The sequence below is a fragment of the Carassius auratus genome, chromosome 20 (assembly GCF_003368295.1).
Source record: "Carassius auratus strain Wakin chromosome 20, ASM336829v1, whole genome shotgun sequence".
In the NCBI taxonomy this organism is placed as follows: Eukaryota; Metazoa; Chordata; class Actinopteri; order Cypriniformes; family Cyprinidae; genus Carassius; species Carassius auratus.
The window spans coordinates 5,937,728-5,952,827 of NC_039262.1; the positions used below are offsets into that span (position 1 = coordinate 5,937,728).

General features: G+C 44.3%; 2 protein-coding genes across 5 annotated transcripts; one reads left to right on the forward strand and one right to left on the reverse strand.

The window, feature by feature from the left end:
• The first annotated feature begins 376 nt into the window (after positions 1-376).
• Positions 377-2,139, forward strand: LOC113120681 (uncharacterized). Of its 2 annotated transcripts, XM_026290644.1 has the most exons (5): positions 377-504; positions 689-730; positions 865-897; positions 994-1,419; positions 1,492-2,139. In XM_026290644.1, exons 1-5 carry the CDS (start codon positions 492-494, stop codon positions 2,127-2,129), a joined length of 1,152 nt encoding a protein of 383 aa, XP_026146429.1. In that variant the 5' UTR covers positions 377-491; the 3' UTR covers positions 2,130-2,139. The 2 variants fall into 2 exon arrangements, with proteins under 2 accessions (XP_026146429.1, XP_026146428.1); XM_026290643.1 differs by having other exon boundaries at positions 865-1,419.
• A 10,616-nt stretch (positions 2,140-12,755) lies between these two features.
• Positions 12,756-14,745, reverse strand: LOC113120682 (uncharacterized). 3 transcript variants are annotated; one of them, XM_026290647.1, is made up of 5 exons: positions 14,389-14,745; positions 14,163-14,204; positions 13,994-14,026; positions 13,475-13,900; positions 12,756-13,402 (listed from the first exon to the last, which is right to left on the reverse strand). In XM_026290647.1, the coding sequence occupies exons 1-5, from the start codon at positions 14,399-14,401 to the stop codon at positions 12,765-12,767; spliced, it is 1,152 nt and encodes a 383-aa protein (XP_026146432.1). In that variant the 5' UTR covers positions 14,402-14,745; the 3' UTR covers positions 12,756-12,764. The 3 variants fall into 3 exon arrangements, with proteins under 3 accessions (XP_026146432.1, XP_026146431.1, XP_026146430.1); XM_026290646.1 differs by having other exon boundaries at positions 12,756-13,399; positions 14,159-14,204; XM_026290645.1 differs by having other exon boundaries at positions 14,159-14,204.
• Positions 14,746-15,100: the final 355 nt, after the last annotated feature.

Consider the following 15,100-nt stretch of genomic DNA (forward strand, 5'->3'; position numbering starts at 1 on the left):
ATTGATCAAAGCCTATTTTTACAGTCTATGACGTCTTTATGTCGTCTTAATATTTCATGTTAAGCAGATTACGCAGTCACATGCTGATAGAGATATTTTTAACAATATAAAGTATGTGTTATTTGATTTAATATCATGAATGAAAAAAAAACGAAAAAAATACTTTTAATTTGCAAATATGACGCCATCCTGTTAAAATACTTTTATTTTGAAAATATGACGCCATCCTGTTAAAATACTTTTATTTTGAAAATATGACGACGTCCGGTTGACGCGCGCTTAGTTTTGTCTGCTTCAATGCTATGTATACGGATTTCAGAAAAAAACAATTCTGCTCCGTTAAATCTACGTTTTGCCATCGCGTTATCCGTTGTCATCTATGAAGACGACATCGCGGGAGGTGTAAGCGTAACTAAGCGTAACTCAGAAAAACATTTTTCCCGTTTGCTAACTCTTCACAGTGAAACGACATATGAGGATATGATGGTGAAATGGCTCCCCCCGGTGAGTCTGGATGAAATGACGCCGTTATAGTGAAAATTGCGCCATCTGCTTGCGGTTTAATGTTATGACATCACGATTTCTTTGTCACAGTGCGTGTATGTGTGTGTGTGTGCTCCATTAAACTGTAAAATAAAAACCCTCTCCATGTGTTTGAAATCATAACACTTTTTATTTTTTATCTCAGGTTCAAATATTGAGCACCAAGCCTTTGACGGTATTAATACACGTAAGTACGTATTAACTATTCTTTTTTTATAAACTAAAATGAACGTATTTTAATTTTGTATATTATTAATTAATTTTTTTTTTTTTTTTTTTTATCATAATTTTTTTTTTTTTTTTTTTTTTTTTTATTCACAGAGGCCGCGATTGATCCAGACAGCGCAGCCGATGGTAAGACAAGATCCGTCTCCATAATTTTTTATGAGAAATCAAAATTTAAAATTTTTTTTGTTTATGAGGAATTTAATTATTTTTTTTTTTTTTTAGATTTTATCCAATTCATCACACAACCCGCCTTTCAGACAGTTATCGATCTCACGCAAGATGGCGATGAAGATCCCACCGTCAACGTAACAGACAACATCCCGCCTGATTCCGCTCCGGCCCACATCGAGAATCCAATAGGATCCTGCGACGAATCACTCCCCGGACCCGCTGACGAACCAGCGAGAAAGAAGACTAGAAAAACGAATCGCCCCACCTCTCCGGGCAGTCCTGGACCGTGTGACGAACCACCAAGAAAGACTTATCGTTTTACAGCGGTGGTCCGACCTGAACCGAACGGCGAACTTCCGAGAAAGGCTTATCGTTTTCCCCCGGCGATCAGTCCTGAGAGCCCTCCAGAGAGGAAAACTCTCTGTCCGGTACCACCGAACAGCCCCGCGACCAGTCCTGAGACCGATCTGTTTTATGGTAAGACTAACTATATTATTTGCATTTAAACCAGATGGTGTCAAACATTAAGATTTTTTTTTTAACATCCAGCAGACTCGAGTAGAAGCCATAAGGATGACGTGACTACCTGGGGCATGTCTCAAATCGATGCCTGGGACCAGAGTTCTTGGACGAGCGAGCGTGACGAGGTGTCTACCACCAACGTGGGTCAAACGCCATATCCTTCTCCCTCACCGTCGTCCGAAGAAGTAGAAGTGGAAGAAGTGCCGGCGCCTCAGCCGCTTGATGAATCATTCGACGATCTGCCTCCGTTTCATAGCCCCATTAATTCGATACAATCATTCGGTCAAGAGTTTCGCGACGCGCAGGTTGACATAAACAACAAATACGTCGAACTCCGCGACGTACAAGATGATATTAACAACAAATTGATCGCGTTGGGCAACGAGTCTCGCGACAGACAAATCGAAACCCTTAGCAGATTAGACGCGTTGCACGGTGAGCTCCGTGCGTATCACCTCGAGACACGCAGTCGATTCGATGCTCAGGATCGCTTTATTCAGGATCTGGCCAATGAAATATTCCAACGCGTCAATGCTATGAGATCGACGATCGATCGGCAGTTTGATAGAAATGATCGTGCGGTGACTCAATACCAAAGGGAATTGATGCTAATATTGCACCACCTCATTCTCACCATCGTATATGAGACCGCGGAGTCAAATTGAATATAGACGTATTCAGAGTAATTCTTATATTCCATCTATACTTTGTTTACATATAATCAGATATTTCAAGTATTTCTTATATCTCACGTCTGCTATGATTGTTTAAATATTTCATGTATGCTTTTTATACTTTGTTTTACATATATAATCCGATATCTGCTTTTATACTCTGATTTGTCATATATGCTTTTGTATTCTGATTTTGTAATAGTTCATGTATGCTTTTTTATACTCTATGAAATGTGTAATAGTTCATGTATGCTTGTTTTAACTCTATGATTTTGTAATAGTACGTGTTTTGGTCTGAAATCTAAAAATGGACGGTTCAGACGACTTACGCCAATCCTCCACAGAACTGACGCCGGACGAGATCGAAATGCTAAGTTTACTTCCGGACTCTTTAGAACAGTATTTGTTTAATCAAGAATCCCCTCCTATTTTGGATCTTTTTGAATTAGCCGTAAATCCAAATATGAATTTGTTCGATCCTCTGCTTAGCCTAGACACCGATCCCGTTGTACAACACGGCGGTGTTTTAAACAACCCACCGGCGCCGTGCACCGATCCTGATCCTGACAACACAGAGCACCCCACCGGTAATGATACTCCGCAAGCGTCCACATCAGGTAACGTCGACCCTACTACACAGACTCGATTAAGCCGTACAGACGTTGACAGGTTGATTCGCGAGGGTGGCGACGTAAACGGATATCATGTTTTACCACGACCTCGTTTCAATAGCGTGACATTGAGAAGGACTACGAATCTGAGAGAGATTAACTCTACAGATTTGGCCTCTTACCACGCCCGCTTACATGACATGCTTACCGGAATTGTGAATTTCGCTAGGGAGTTTGACCAAAATTCTCCGGTGATCAATATCACATTGACGGCTCCCAGTTTACAGACCCCCGTTAGCGGGATTTTAACCCGCGGTAATAATTACGACGTGGATGGGTTTATGGATCAAATCGAAAAAGTTTTACAGAGCAACGACCGGTTACTATCTGACCAAACCGTAGAATTTGAAGCTTCCGTAGCCATGAACAGACAAGGCGGGGGTCGTCGTCGGAAACTCACGGACTTGGCTGTTGATGAGGTGATCAAAAGGAAAAAGACGAGTTTATTTTGTCCGATCAATATTTCAAATAATTTGTGCTTCTCCATCTGCCTCGCCCGTTTTCTAAACCCCCAACGCCCCGAGAGCGAGTTAGAAAAACTGGCTTCCGTCATCCAAAAGAGCGTCGGCTTCTCCATCCAAGACCGAATCGGTCTCGGCGACATAGCCTCGTTCGAACGAGCGCTAGACATTAAAATCGTCATATTTCACAGATCTAACGCCATGATCTTAGAAACCTACAAAAATTCTGACGAACCCCATCCAAAAACGGTCTTTCTGTATCTCCACGACGACCACTACTATATGATAACTAGTTTGAATGCGTTCCTCGGTTCAACATATGTGTGTCCATTTTGCTACAAATCTTACACCAGCCTCAGAGACCATCGATGTAAGCACGTCTGCAACATCTGTTTCGACGCGGAATGTTACAGGTTCCAAGCGAGAAACCTACATTGCCCCGATTGTTTGCGTTACTGTAAATCGGCTTATTGTTTCGAAATGCATAAAAAAAACCCGCCTCCCGGTCAGGAATACCCCGCCTGTGATATGATCAAATACTGCAAACTATGTAACCGACGTTACGACGTTAAACCGGGCAACCAGAAAACCAAACACACATGCGCCCCAGACAAATGTGTGCATTGTCGAGAGTCTCTGACGGACGATGGAGCACATCAATGCTTTATACAACCTCTAGAGCTTAAGGAACCGTGTGAAAAGTATATTTTTTACGACTTTGAATCACGTTACGAAAACGGACGCCACGAGGCTAATTTTGTCTGTGCCATGACGTTCAAAGGTCAGAAATTTACCGCCTACGGCACGGACTGTATCGCTAAGCTAATCAAGCGCTTCAGACAACCCCGATACAAAGGCTACTGCTTCATCGCTCATTACGCCTCCAGATTTGACGCCTTTCTAATTCTGGAGTATTTTTGCAAAGCGGGGATCGCGCTCGAGGTCATAATGCAAGGGTGCAAACTACTCCTGATGTACGACGACGCATTTGCCCAACGATACATCGATAGCTACTCATTTTTCCCATTCGCTCTCGCCAAAATGCCCGCTGCGTTAGACTTGACGACGACTGAAAAAGGCTATTTCCCCCATCTTTTCAACAGGGTGGAAAATGAGAACTACGTCGGACCGTACCCTGACAAAAAGTTCTACAACTACGAGAACATGTCGGATAAAGCCCAAGAAAAGTTTGACGCGTGGTACAGCACGGTCAAGGGTGAGCTCTTTAACTTCAAGAAAGAACTGTACGACTACGGCGTTAACGACGTCGTGTTATTACGTGAAGGCTGTATGAAGTACAGGACGTCATTCCTACAGTGCACCCAACTCGACCCTTTTGCGTTCACGACGATCGCCAGCTGCGCAATGGGGGTCTTCAAAACACATTATCTCAGCAGAAACACGCTAGCCCTGACGCATAACAAGGCGTACATCCATCAGAATAAGTCCTACTCGAGCGGATCGATCCAATGGCTCGAGTATATAAAAAAGACGAGAAACGTGGACGTTCATCACGCCGTAAACCACGGCGAAGTATCGATCGGTAAGTACTTTTTAGACGGCTACTACGAGCAGGACGGCGTCAGGCACGGTTTAGAGTTCTCGGGGTGTGTTTTTCATGGACATTGCTGTCGCTTTGAACCCAATCAGACGCACCCCCTGTCCGGAGTACCCTACGGGGTTCTCAGGAACCAGTTTGACGATAAGATTGAAATTCTCCGGAACGCGTACGGTTTGCAAATCGAGGTTCTGTGGGAATGCGAATGGAATCGGATGAAAAAGACCGATCCCTCCGTGATAGAATTTATGGCCGATTATTCCGCCCCTGAGAGACTGAATCCTCGCGAAACGCTCTATGGAGGCCGCACCAACTCCTATAAGCTATACCACAAAGTGAGCGGCGATGAGAAAATAAGATATCTGGATTTCACCAGTCTGTACCCTTTCTGTCAGGCCAGGAAAAGCTACCCGATCGGTCACCCCGAAATCATTTTCGCAGATTTCGAACCGATTGAAAATTATTACGGGCTTATCAAAGCCACCGTGTACCCTCCCCGCAACTTACTCCATGCAGTCCTTCCTTTCCGTTCGAACGGGAAGCTGACGTTCGCGCTATGTAGAACCTGCGCTCAAGACCAAAACCAGACCTCGAGCTGTACCCACACGGACCAGGAAAGATCGCTCTCGGGCTGTTGGGTCAGTATCGAGCTTTTAAAAGCCATCGAGAAGGGCTATGTGGTAGCCAAGATAGACGAGGTTTGGCATTTTCCACAACGGTCAGACACGTTGTTTGCCGAATACGTAAAGACCTTCTTATGTTTGAAACAACAAGCTTCGGGCTACCCTCCGAACGTCGTCACGGATGCTGAGAAAGAGGCTTACATTAGTGACTATTTTGAAAAAGAGGGTATTCAACTCGACCCGGAAAAAATCAAGTACAACGCCGCCCAAAGGGCGATCACTAAATTAATTCTGAATAGTTTGTGGGGACGCTTCTCTTTAAGACCAAACTTACCTCAAACGATTCTGGTGCGCGAGCCCGAAGATTTCACCAGAATCGTTTTTGGCAACACCGACACCTTGTCCTATTTCTCATTCGTCTCAGACGACGTAGCTCTAGTCCAGCATAAACCCGACAAGGACGATGTTTGCAAGGCGCGCGACGTCAATGTTTTTGTAGGCGCTTTCACTACAGCGCACGCACGACTGGAATTGTACGAATTGATGGACAGACTAGGCGAACGACTGCTATACTCTGACACCGACAGCGTCATATTCGTGTCTAAGGACGGCGACTGGGAGCCTCCTCTGGGTGATCATTTAGGGGAGCTGACGAGCGAATTGGACCCCGACGACCACATAACGACCTTCTGTGCCAGCGCTCCCAAATCTTACGCGTTTGAGACGGTCAAAGGTAAAGTCGTCATGAAAGCTAAGGGCATAACTCTGAATGCTAAAAATTCCAAAGCTATCTGTCTCGAATCCCTGATTGGTCTGGTCGACAGCTATGTGACGTCTCACGATAGATCCAAATACATCCTGGCTCATACGGAAAACATTGTGAGGGATAAAAAGACTCTCACATTACAAAACAAATCAGTCGTTAAGAGGTTTAAGGTCGTCTACGATAAACGTCGGCTTTTAAGCGATTATACCACGCTTCCTTACGGCTACTGATCAGATGGCGATGCACAGAGGTTCTCAGGATGTGTCCGATTTTGATTTCAGACTTCAACACCCTTTCAGCTGCGTTGTATCCGGGCCGTCCAATTCCGGAAAGTCTTATTTTGTGAAACTTTTGTTGGAAAAAGGTTTGAATATCATTTCGAAGAAAATTGAAAACATTGTTTGGTTGTATGATTGTTGGCAAACTTTGTACGATGATTTACTTCAATTGTATGACATTAAATTTATACAAGGAATACCCCAGAGTCTGAATGATGATGATTTACTGCCTGTTACCACCGCCAACCTTCTCGTCGTCGACGATCTCATGGAACAAGCTAGCGCTAACGTCGAACTGCAGCGCGTGTTCACTCAATACTGTCACCATCGTAATCTCAGTTCTATTTACATAGTGCAAAATTTATTCGCGCAGGGAAAGTCGAGTCGAACCATCAGCTTAAACGCCAATTATATGATCCTGTTTAAAAATCCTCGGGACGTCCATCAAGTGGCGATGCTAGGTCGTCAAATGTACCCCTGAACACAAACTCCCCGGATTCGTTCCACGAGCTTAGTCCTTTAGCTTTAGACATCTTGTCTAATATGTATCTGCTGTTTTTTACGCTTCTCGACGGGACGTTCTTCAGAACTTCGGCGACGACGGTCTCCTCGGCTTTACCGTCTTCGACGTTAGCGGCAGTCGGCGATTCGTCTTTAGGACCGGGGTCAAGATGGGGTAACGAAAGCGTTAAAACACCGCTCTCACGATCCCCTTGTTTAACGACGGTCAAAAACCTGTTCAGGGTTTGGCTGTAAAGTTTGACTTTTTCATAAGGATTCAAATCGTCGCGGCGTAAAATATTTCTTATGGCGGCGTCCAAATCGCTCTCCACGGTCTGTTGAATGTTCTCGCGAGCATTTTCACTCTTGAGCTTATCCAGTTGATGATGAGGGACTAAATACATCTTTTCGGCGTACTCCATCCTAACGTTTCGCTATCAAGCTCGTGAGAAACGGCACGGCGACGCTGAGGAGCGGTAGCAGGAACCCTCCCTTCTGGTTGAAGACTCGTTTCTTGGCCGCTATGCCGATTTTTTTATCGGCTACAAATTTAATAGCCGCTCTTCTCTTTTTCAGTTTTTGGTACTGTTGCCTGCTGACCGGAATGACCCCGTAGAGGATGTTTAGAGCCACTTCGCAGAGCGCTAAAATGAATTCGTCGGACGCCGATTGTAATATAAGGCGTCGTTGTTTAGGAGTGGCTTTATGTAGCATTTTTAACACCGGCAGATGCTTACAAAGCCTCGCGGACATGGCGATCACGTTCTTCTTTTTTTCGGGATATAAACCACTTGACGGTCTGAAAGCAATCCTGTTCTGAGACGGTACTGCTCCGGAGTTTTCGCTTTATAGTCTATCATCAGATATCCGAAAGGTCGGTCGACCGCGTCGTGATAACACTCCATAAAGTATTTCGTGTTTCCGGGGTACATTTGACGACCTAGCATCGCCACTTGATGGACGTCCCGAGGATTTTTAAACAGGATCATATAATTGGCGTTTAAGCTGATGGTTCGACTCGACTTTCCCTGCGCGAATAAATTTTGCACTATGTAAATAGAACTGAGATTACGATGGTGACAGTATTGAGTGAACACGCGCTGCAGTTCGACGTTAGCGCTAGCTTGTTCCATGAGATCGTCGACGACGAGAAGGTTGGCGGTGGTAACAGGCAGTAAATCATCATCATTCAGACTCTGGGGTATTCCTTGTATAAATTTAATGTCATACAATTGAAGTAAATCATCGTACAAAGTTTGCCAACAATCATACAACCAAACAATGTTTTCAATTTTCTTCGAAATGATATTCAAACCTTTTTCCAACAAAAGTTTCACAAAATAAGACTTTCCGGAATTGGACGGCCCGGATACAACGCAGCTGAAAGGGTGTTGAAGTCTGAAATCAAAATCGGACACATCCTGAGAACCTCTGTGCATCGCCATCTGATCAGTAGCCGTAAGGAAGCGTGGTATAATCGCTTAAAAGCCGACGTTTATCGTAGACGACCTTAAACCTCTTAACGACTGATTTGTTTTGTAATGTGAGAGTCTTTTTATCCCTCACAATGTTTTCCGTATGAGCCAGGATGTATTTGGATCTATCGTGAGACGTCACATAGCTGTCGACCAGACCAATCAGGGATTCGAGACAGATAGCTTTGGAATTTTTAGCATTCAGAGTTATGCCCTTAGCTTTCATGACGACTTTACCTTTGACCGTCTCAAACGCGTAAGATTTGGGAGCGCTGGCACAGAAGGTCGTTATGTGGTCGTCGGGGTCCAATTCGCTCGTCAGCTCCCCTAAATGATCACCCAGAGGAGGCTCCCAGTCGCCGTCCTTAGACACGAATATGACGCTGTCGGTGTCAGAGTATAGCAGTCGTTCGCCTAGTCTGTCCATCAATTCGTACAATTCCAGTCGTGCGTGCGCTGTAGTGAAAGCGCCTACAAAAACATTGACGTCGCGCGCCTTGCAAACATCGTCCTTGTCGGGTTTATGCTGGACTAGAGCTACGTCGTCTGAGACGAATGAGAAATAGGACAAGGTGTCGGTGTTGCCAAAAACGATTCTGGTGAAATCTTCGGGCTCGCGCACCAGAATCGTTTGAGGTAAGTTTGGTCTTAAAGAGAAGCGTCCCCACAAACTATTCAGAATTAATTTAGTGATCGCCCTTTGGGCGGCGTTGTACTTGATTTTTTCCGGGTCGAGTTGAATACCCTCTTTTTCAAAATAGTCACTAATGTAAGCCTCTTTCTCAGCATCCGTGACGACGTTCGGAGGGTAGCCCGAAGCTTGTTGTTTCAAACATAAGAAGGTCTTTACGTATTCGGCAAACAACGTGTCTGACCGTTGTGGAAAATGCCAAACCTCGTCTATCTTGGCTACCACATAGCCCTTCTCGATGGCTTTTAAAAGCTCGATACTGACCCAACAGCCCGAGAGCGATCTTTCCTGGTCCGTGTGGGTACAGCTCGAGGTCTGGTTTTGGTCTTGAGCGCAGGTTCTACATAGCGCGAACGTCAGCTTCCCGTTCGAACGGAAAGGAAGGACTGCATGGAGTAAGTTGCGGGGAGGGTACACGGTGGCTTTGATAAGCCCGTAATAATTTTCAATCGGTTCGAAATCTGCGAAAATGATTTCGGGGTGACCGATCGGGTAGCTTTTCCTGGCCTGACAGAAAGGGTACAGACTGGTGAAATCCAGATATCTTATTTTCTCATCGCCGCTCACTTTGTGGTATAGCTTATAGGAGTTGGTGCGGCCTCCATAGAGCGTTTCGCGAGGATTCAGTCTCTCAGGGGCGGAATAATCGGCCATAAATTCTATCACGGAGGGATCGGTCTTTTTCATCCGATTCCATTCGCATTCCCACAGAACCTCGATTTGCAAACCGTACGCGTTCCGGAGAATTTCAATCTTATCGTCAAACTGGTTCCTGAGAACCCCGTAGGGTACTCCGGACAGGGGGTGCGTCTGATTGGGTTCAAAGCGACAGCAATGTCCATGAAAAACACACCCCGAGAACTCTAAACCGTGCCTGACGCCGTCCTGCTCGTAGTAGCCGTCTAAAAAGTACTTACCGATCGATACTTCGCCGTGGTTTACGGCGTGATGAACGTCCACGTTTCTCGTCTTTTTTATATACTCGAGCCATTGGATCGATCCGCTCGAGTAGGACTTATTCTGATGGATGTACGCCTTGTTATGCGTCAGGGCTAGCGTGTTTCTGCTGAGATAATGTGTTTTGAAGACCCCCATTGCGCAGCTGGCGATCGTCGTGAACGCAAAAGGGTCGAGTTGGGTGCACTGTAGGAATGACGTCCTGTACTTCATACAGCCTTCACGTAATAACACGACGTCGTTAACGCCGTAGTCGTACAGTTCTTTCTTGAAGTTAAAGAGCTCACCCTTGACCGTGCTGTACCACGCGTCAAACTTTTCTTGGGCTTTATCCGACATGTTCTCGTAGTTGTAGAACTTTTTGTCAGGGTACGGTCCGACGTAGTTCTCATTTTCCACCCTGTTGAAAAGATGGGGGAAATAGCCTTTTTCAGTCGTCGTCAAGTCTAACGCAGCGGGCATTTTGGCGAGAGCGAATGGGAAAAATGAGTAGCTATCGATGTATCGTTGGGCAAATGCGTCGTCGTACATCAGGAGTAGTTTGCACCCTTGCATTATGACCTCGAGCGCGATCCCCGCTTTGCAAAAATACTCCAGAATTAGAAAGGCGTCAAATCTGGAGGCGTAATGAGCGATGAAGCAGTAGCCTTTGTATCGGGGTTGTCTGAAGCGCTTGATTAGCTTAGCGATACAGTCCGTGCCGTAGGCGGTAAATTTCTGACCTTTGAACGTCATGGCACAGACAAAATTAGCCTCGTGGCGTCCGTTTTTCGTAACGTGATTCAAAGTCGTAAAAAATATACTTTTCACACGGTTCCTTAAGCTCTAGAGGTTGTATAAAGCATTGATGTGCTCCATCGTCCGTCAGAGACTCTCGACAATGCACACATTTGTCTGGGGCGCATGTGTGTTTGGTTTTCTGGTTGCCCGGTTTAACGTCGTAACGTCGGTTACATAGTTTGCAGTATTTGATCATATCACAGGCGGGGTATTCCTGACCGGGAGGCGGGTTTTTTTTATGCATTTCGAAACAATAAGCCGATTTACAGTAACGCAAACAATCGGGGCAATGTAGGTTTCTCGCTTGGAACCTGTAACATTCCGCGTCGAAACAGATGTTGCAGACGTGCTTACATCGATGGTCTCTGAGGCTGGTGTAAGATTTGTAGCAAAATGGACACACATATGTTGAACCGAGGAACGCATTCAAACTAGTTATCATATAGTAGTGGTCGTCGTGGAGATACAGAAAGACCGTTTTTGGATGGGGTTCGTCAGAATTTTTGTAGGTTTCTAAGATCATGGCGTTAGATCTGTGAAATATGACGATTTTAATGTCTAGCGCTCGTTCGAACGAGGCTATGTCGCCGAGACCGATTCGGTCTTGGATGGAGAAGCCGACGCTCTTTTGGATGACGGAAGCCAGTTTTTCTAACTCGCTCTCGGGGCGTTGGGGGTTTAGAAAACGGGCGAGGCAGATGGAGAAGCACAAATTATTTGAAATATTGATCGGACAAAATAAACTCGTCTTTTTCCTTTTGATCACCTCATCAACAGCCAAGTCCGTGAGTTTCCGACGACGACCCCCGCCTTGTCTGTTCATGGCTACGGAAGCTTCAAATTCTACGGTTTGGTCAGATAGTAACCGGTCGTTGCTCTGTAAAACTTTTTCGATTTGATCCATAAACCCATCCACGTCGTAATTATTACCGCGGGTTAAAATCCCGCTAACGGGGGTCTGTAAACTGGGAGCCGTCAATGTGATATTGATCACCGGAGAATTTTGGTCAAACTCCCTAGCGAAATTCACAATTCCGGTAAGCATGTCATGTAAGCGGGCGTGGTAAGAGGCCAAATCTGTAGAGTTAATCTCTCTCAGATTCGTAGTCCTTCTCAATGTCACGCTATTGAAACGAGGTCGTGGTAAAACATGATATCCGTTTACGTCGCCACCCTCGCGAATCAACCTGTCAACGTCTGTACGGCTTAATCGAGTCTGTGTAGTAGGGTCGACGTTACCTGATGTGGACGCTTGCGGAGTATCATTACCGGTGGGGTGCTCTGTGTTGTCAGGATCAGGATCGGTGCACGGCGCCGGTGGGTTGTTTAAAACACCGCCGTGTTGTACAACGGGATCGGTGTCTAGGCTAAGCAGAGGATCGAACAAATTCATATTTGGATTTACGGCTAATTCAAAAAGATCCAAAATAGGAGGGGATTCTTGATTAAACAAATACTGTTCTAAAGAGTCCGGAAGTAAACTTAGCATTTCGATCTCGTCCGGCGTCAGTTCTGTGGAGGATTGGCGTAAGTCGTCTGAACCGTCCATTTTTAGATTTCAGACCAAAACACGTACTATTACAAAATCATAGAGTTAAAACAAGCATACATGAACTATTACACATTTCATAGAGTATAAAAAAGCATACATGAACTATTACAAAATCAGAATACAAAAGCATATATGACAAATCAGAGTATAAAAGCAGATATCGGATTATATATGTAAAACAAAGTATAAAAAGCATACATGAAATATTTAAACAATCATAGCAGACGTGAGATATAAGAAATACTTGAAATATCTGATTATATGTAAACAAAGTATAGATGGAATATAAGAATTACTCTGAATACGTCTATATTCAATTTGACTCCGCGGTCTCATATACGATGGTGAGAATGAGGTGGTGCAATATTAGCATCAATTCCCTTTGGTATTGAGTCACCGCACGATCATTTCTATCAAACTGCCGATCGATCGTCGATCTCATAGCATTGACGCGTTGGAATATTTCATTGGCCAGATCCTGAATAAAGCGATCCTGAGCATCGAATCGACTGCGTGTCTCGAGGTGATACGCACGGAGCTCACCGTGCAACGCGTCTAATCTGCTAAGGGTTTCGATTTGTCTGTCGCGAGACTCGTTGCCCAACGCGATCAATTTGTTGTTAATATCATCTTGTACGTCGCGGAGTTCGACGTATTTGTTGTTTATGTCAACCTGCGCGTCGCGAAACTCTTGACCGAATGATTGTATCGAATTAATGGGGCTATGAAACGGAGGCAGATCGTCGAATGATTCATCAAGCGGCTGAGGCGCCGGCACTTCTTCCACTTCTACTTCTTCGGACGACGGTGAGGGAGAAGGATATGGCGTTTGACCCACGTTGGTGGTAGACACCTCGTCACGCTCGCTCGTCCAAGAACTCTGGTCCCAGGCATCGATTTGAGACATGCCCCAGGTAGTCACGTCATCCTTATGGCTTCTACTCGAGTCTGCTGGATGTTAAAAAAAAAATCTTAATGTTTGACACCATCTGGTTTAAATGCAAATAATATAGTTAGTCTTACCATAAAACAGATCGGTCTCAGGACTGGTCGCGGGGCTGTTCGGTGGTACCGGACAGAGAGTTTTCCTCTCTGGAGGGCTCTCAGGACTGATCGCCGGGGGAAAACGATAAGCCTTTCTCGGAAGTTCGCCGTTCGGTTCAGGTCGGACCACCGCTGTAAAACGATAAGTCTTTCTTGGTGGTTCGTCACACGGTCCAGGACTGCCCGGAGAGGTGGGGCGATTCGTTTTTCTAGTCTTCTTTCTCGCTGGTTCGTCAGCGGGTCCGGGGAGTGATTCGTCGCAGGATCCTATTGGATTCTCGATGTGGGCCGGAGCGGAATCAGGCGGGATGTTGTCTGTTACGTTGACGGTGGGATCTTCATCGCCATCTTGCGTGAGATCGATAACTGTCTGAAAGGCGGGTTGTGTGATGAATTGGATAAAATCTAAAAAAAAAAAAATAATTAAATTCCTCATAAACAAAAAAATTTTAAATTTTGATTTCTCATAAAAAATTATGGAGACGGATCTTGTCTTACCATCGGCTGCGCTGTCTGGATCAATCGCGGCCTCTGTGAATAAAAAAAAAAAAAAAAAAAAAAAAAAAAATTATGATAAAAAAAAAAAAAAAAAAATTAATTAATAATATACAAAATTAAAATACGTTCATTTTAGTTTATAAAAAAAGAATAGTTAATACGTACTTACGTGTATTAATACCGTCAAAGGCTTGGTGCTCAATATTTGAACCTGAGATAAAAAATAAAAAGTGTTATGATTTCAAACACATGGAGAGGGTTTTTATTTTACAGTTTAATGGAGCACACACACACACATACACGCACTGTGACAAAGAAATCGTGATGTCATAACATTAAACCGCAAGCAGATGGCGCAATTTTCACTATAACGGCGTCATTTCATCCAGACTCACCGGGGGGAGCCATTTCACCATCATATCCTCATATGTCGTTTCACTGTGAAGAGTTAGCAAACGGGAAAAATGTTTTTCTGAGTTACGCTTAGTTACGCTTACACCTCCCGCGATGTCGTCTTCATAGATGACAAACGGATAACGCGATGGCAAAACGTAGATTTAACGGAGCAGAATTGTTTTTTTCTGAAATCCGTATACATAGCATTGAAGCAGACAAAACTAAGCGCGCGTCAACCGGACGTCGTCATATTTTCAAAATAAAAGTATTTTAACAGGATGGCGTCATATTTTCAAAATAAAAGTATTTTAACAGGATGGCGTCATATTTGCAAATTAAAAGTATTTTTTTCGTTTTTTTTTCATTCATGATATTAAATCAAATAACACATACTTTATATTGTTAAAAATATCTCTATCAGCATGTGACTGCGTAATCTGCTTAACATGAAATATTAAGACGACATAAAGACGTCATAGACTGTAAAAATAGGCTTTGATCAATGAATAGTTTTTTAAAATATCACTATCGGCAGATGTCTGCGTAATCTGATTAACATGAGGAAAATTACGGGGGATGACATGAAATAATAAGACACCATAGACTGTAAAATTAACATAACAGGCTTTGATCAATGAATAGTTTTTAAAATATCACTATCAGCAGATGTCTGCGTAATCTGCTTAACATGAAGAAAATTACGGGGAATGA

Bases quoted from the DNA above. Each gene is read 5' to 3' on its own strand.
- LOC113120681 (XM_026290643.1), top strand. The intron at 731-864 runs GTAAGTACGTAT...TTTTATTCACAG, and splicing joins CTTTGACGGTATTAATACAC to AGGCCGCGATTGATCCAGAC. The intron at 1,420-1,491 runs GTAAGACTAACT...TTTAACATCCAG, and splicing joins TGAGACCGATCTGTTTTATG to CAGACTCGAGTAGAAGCCAT.
- LOC113120682 (XM_026290645.1), bottom strand. From the start codon at position 14,412: ATGATGGTGAAATGGCTCCCCCCG. The intron at 14,205-14,388 runs GTGAGTCTGGAT...TTTTTATCTCAG, and splicing joins TGGTGAAATGGCTCCCCCCG to GTTCAAATATTGAGCACCAA. The intron at 13,403-13,474 runs GTAAGACTAACT...TTTAACATCCAG, and splicing joins TGAGACCGATCTGTTTTATG to CAGACTCGAGTAGAAGCCAT.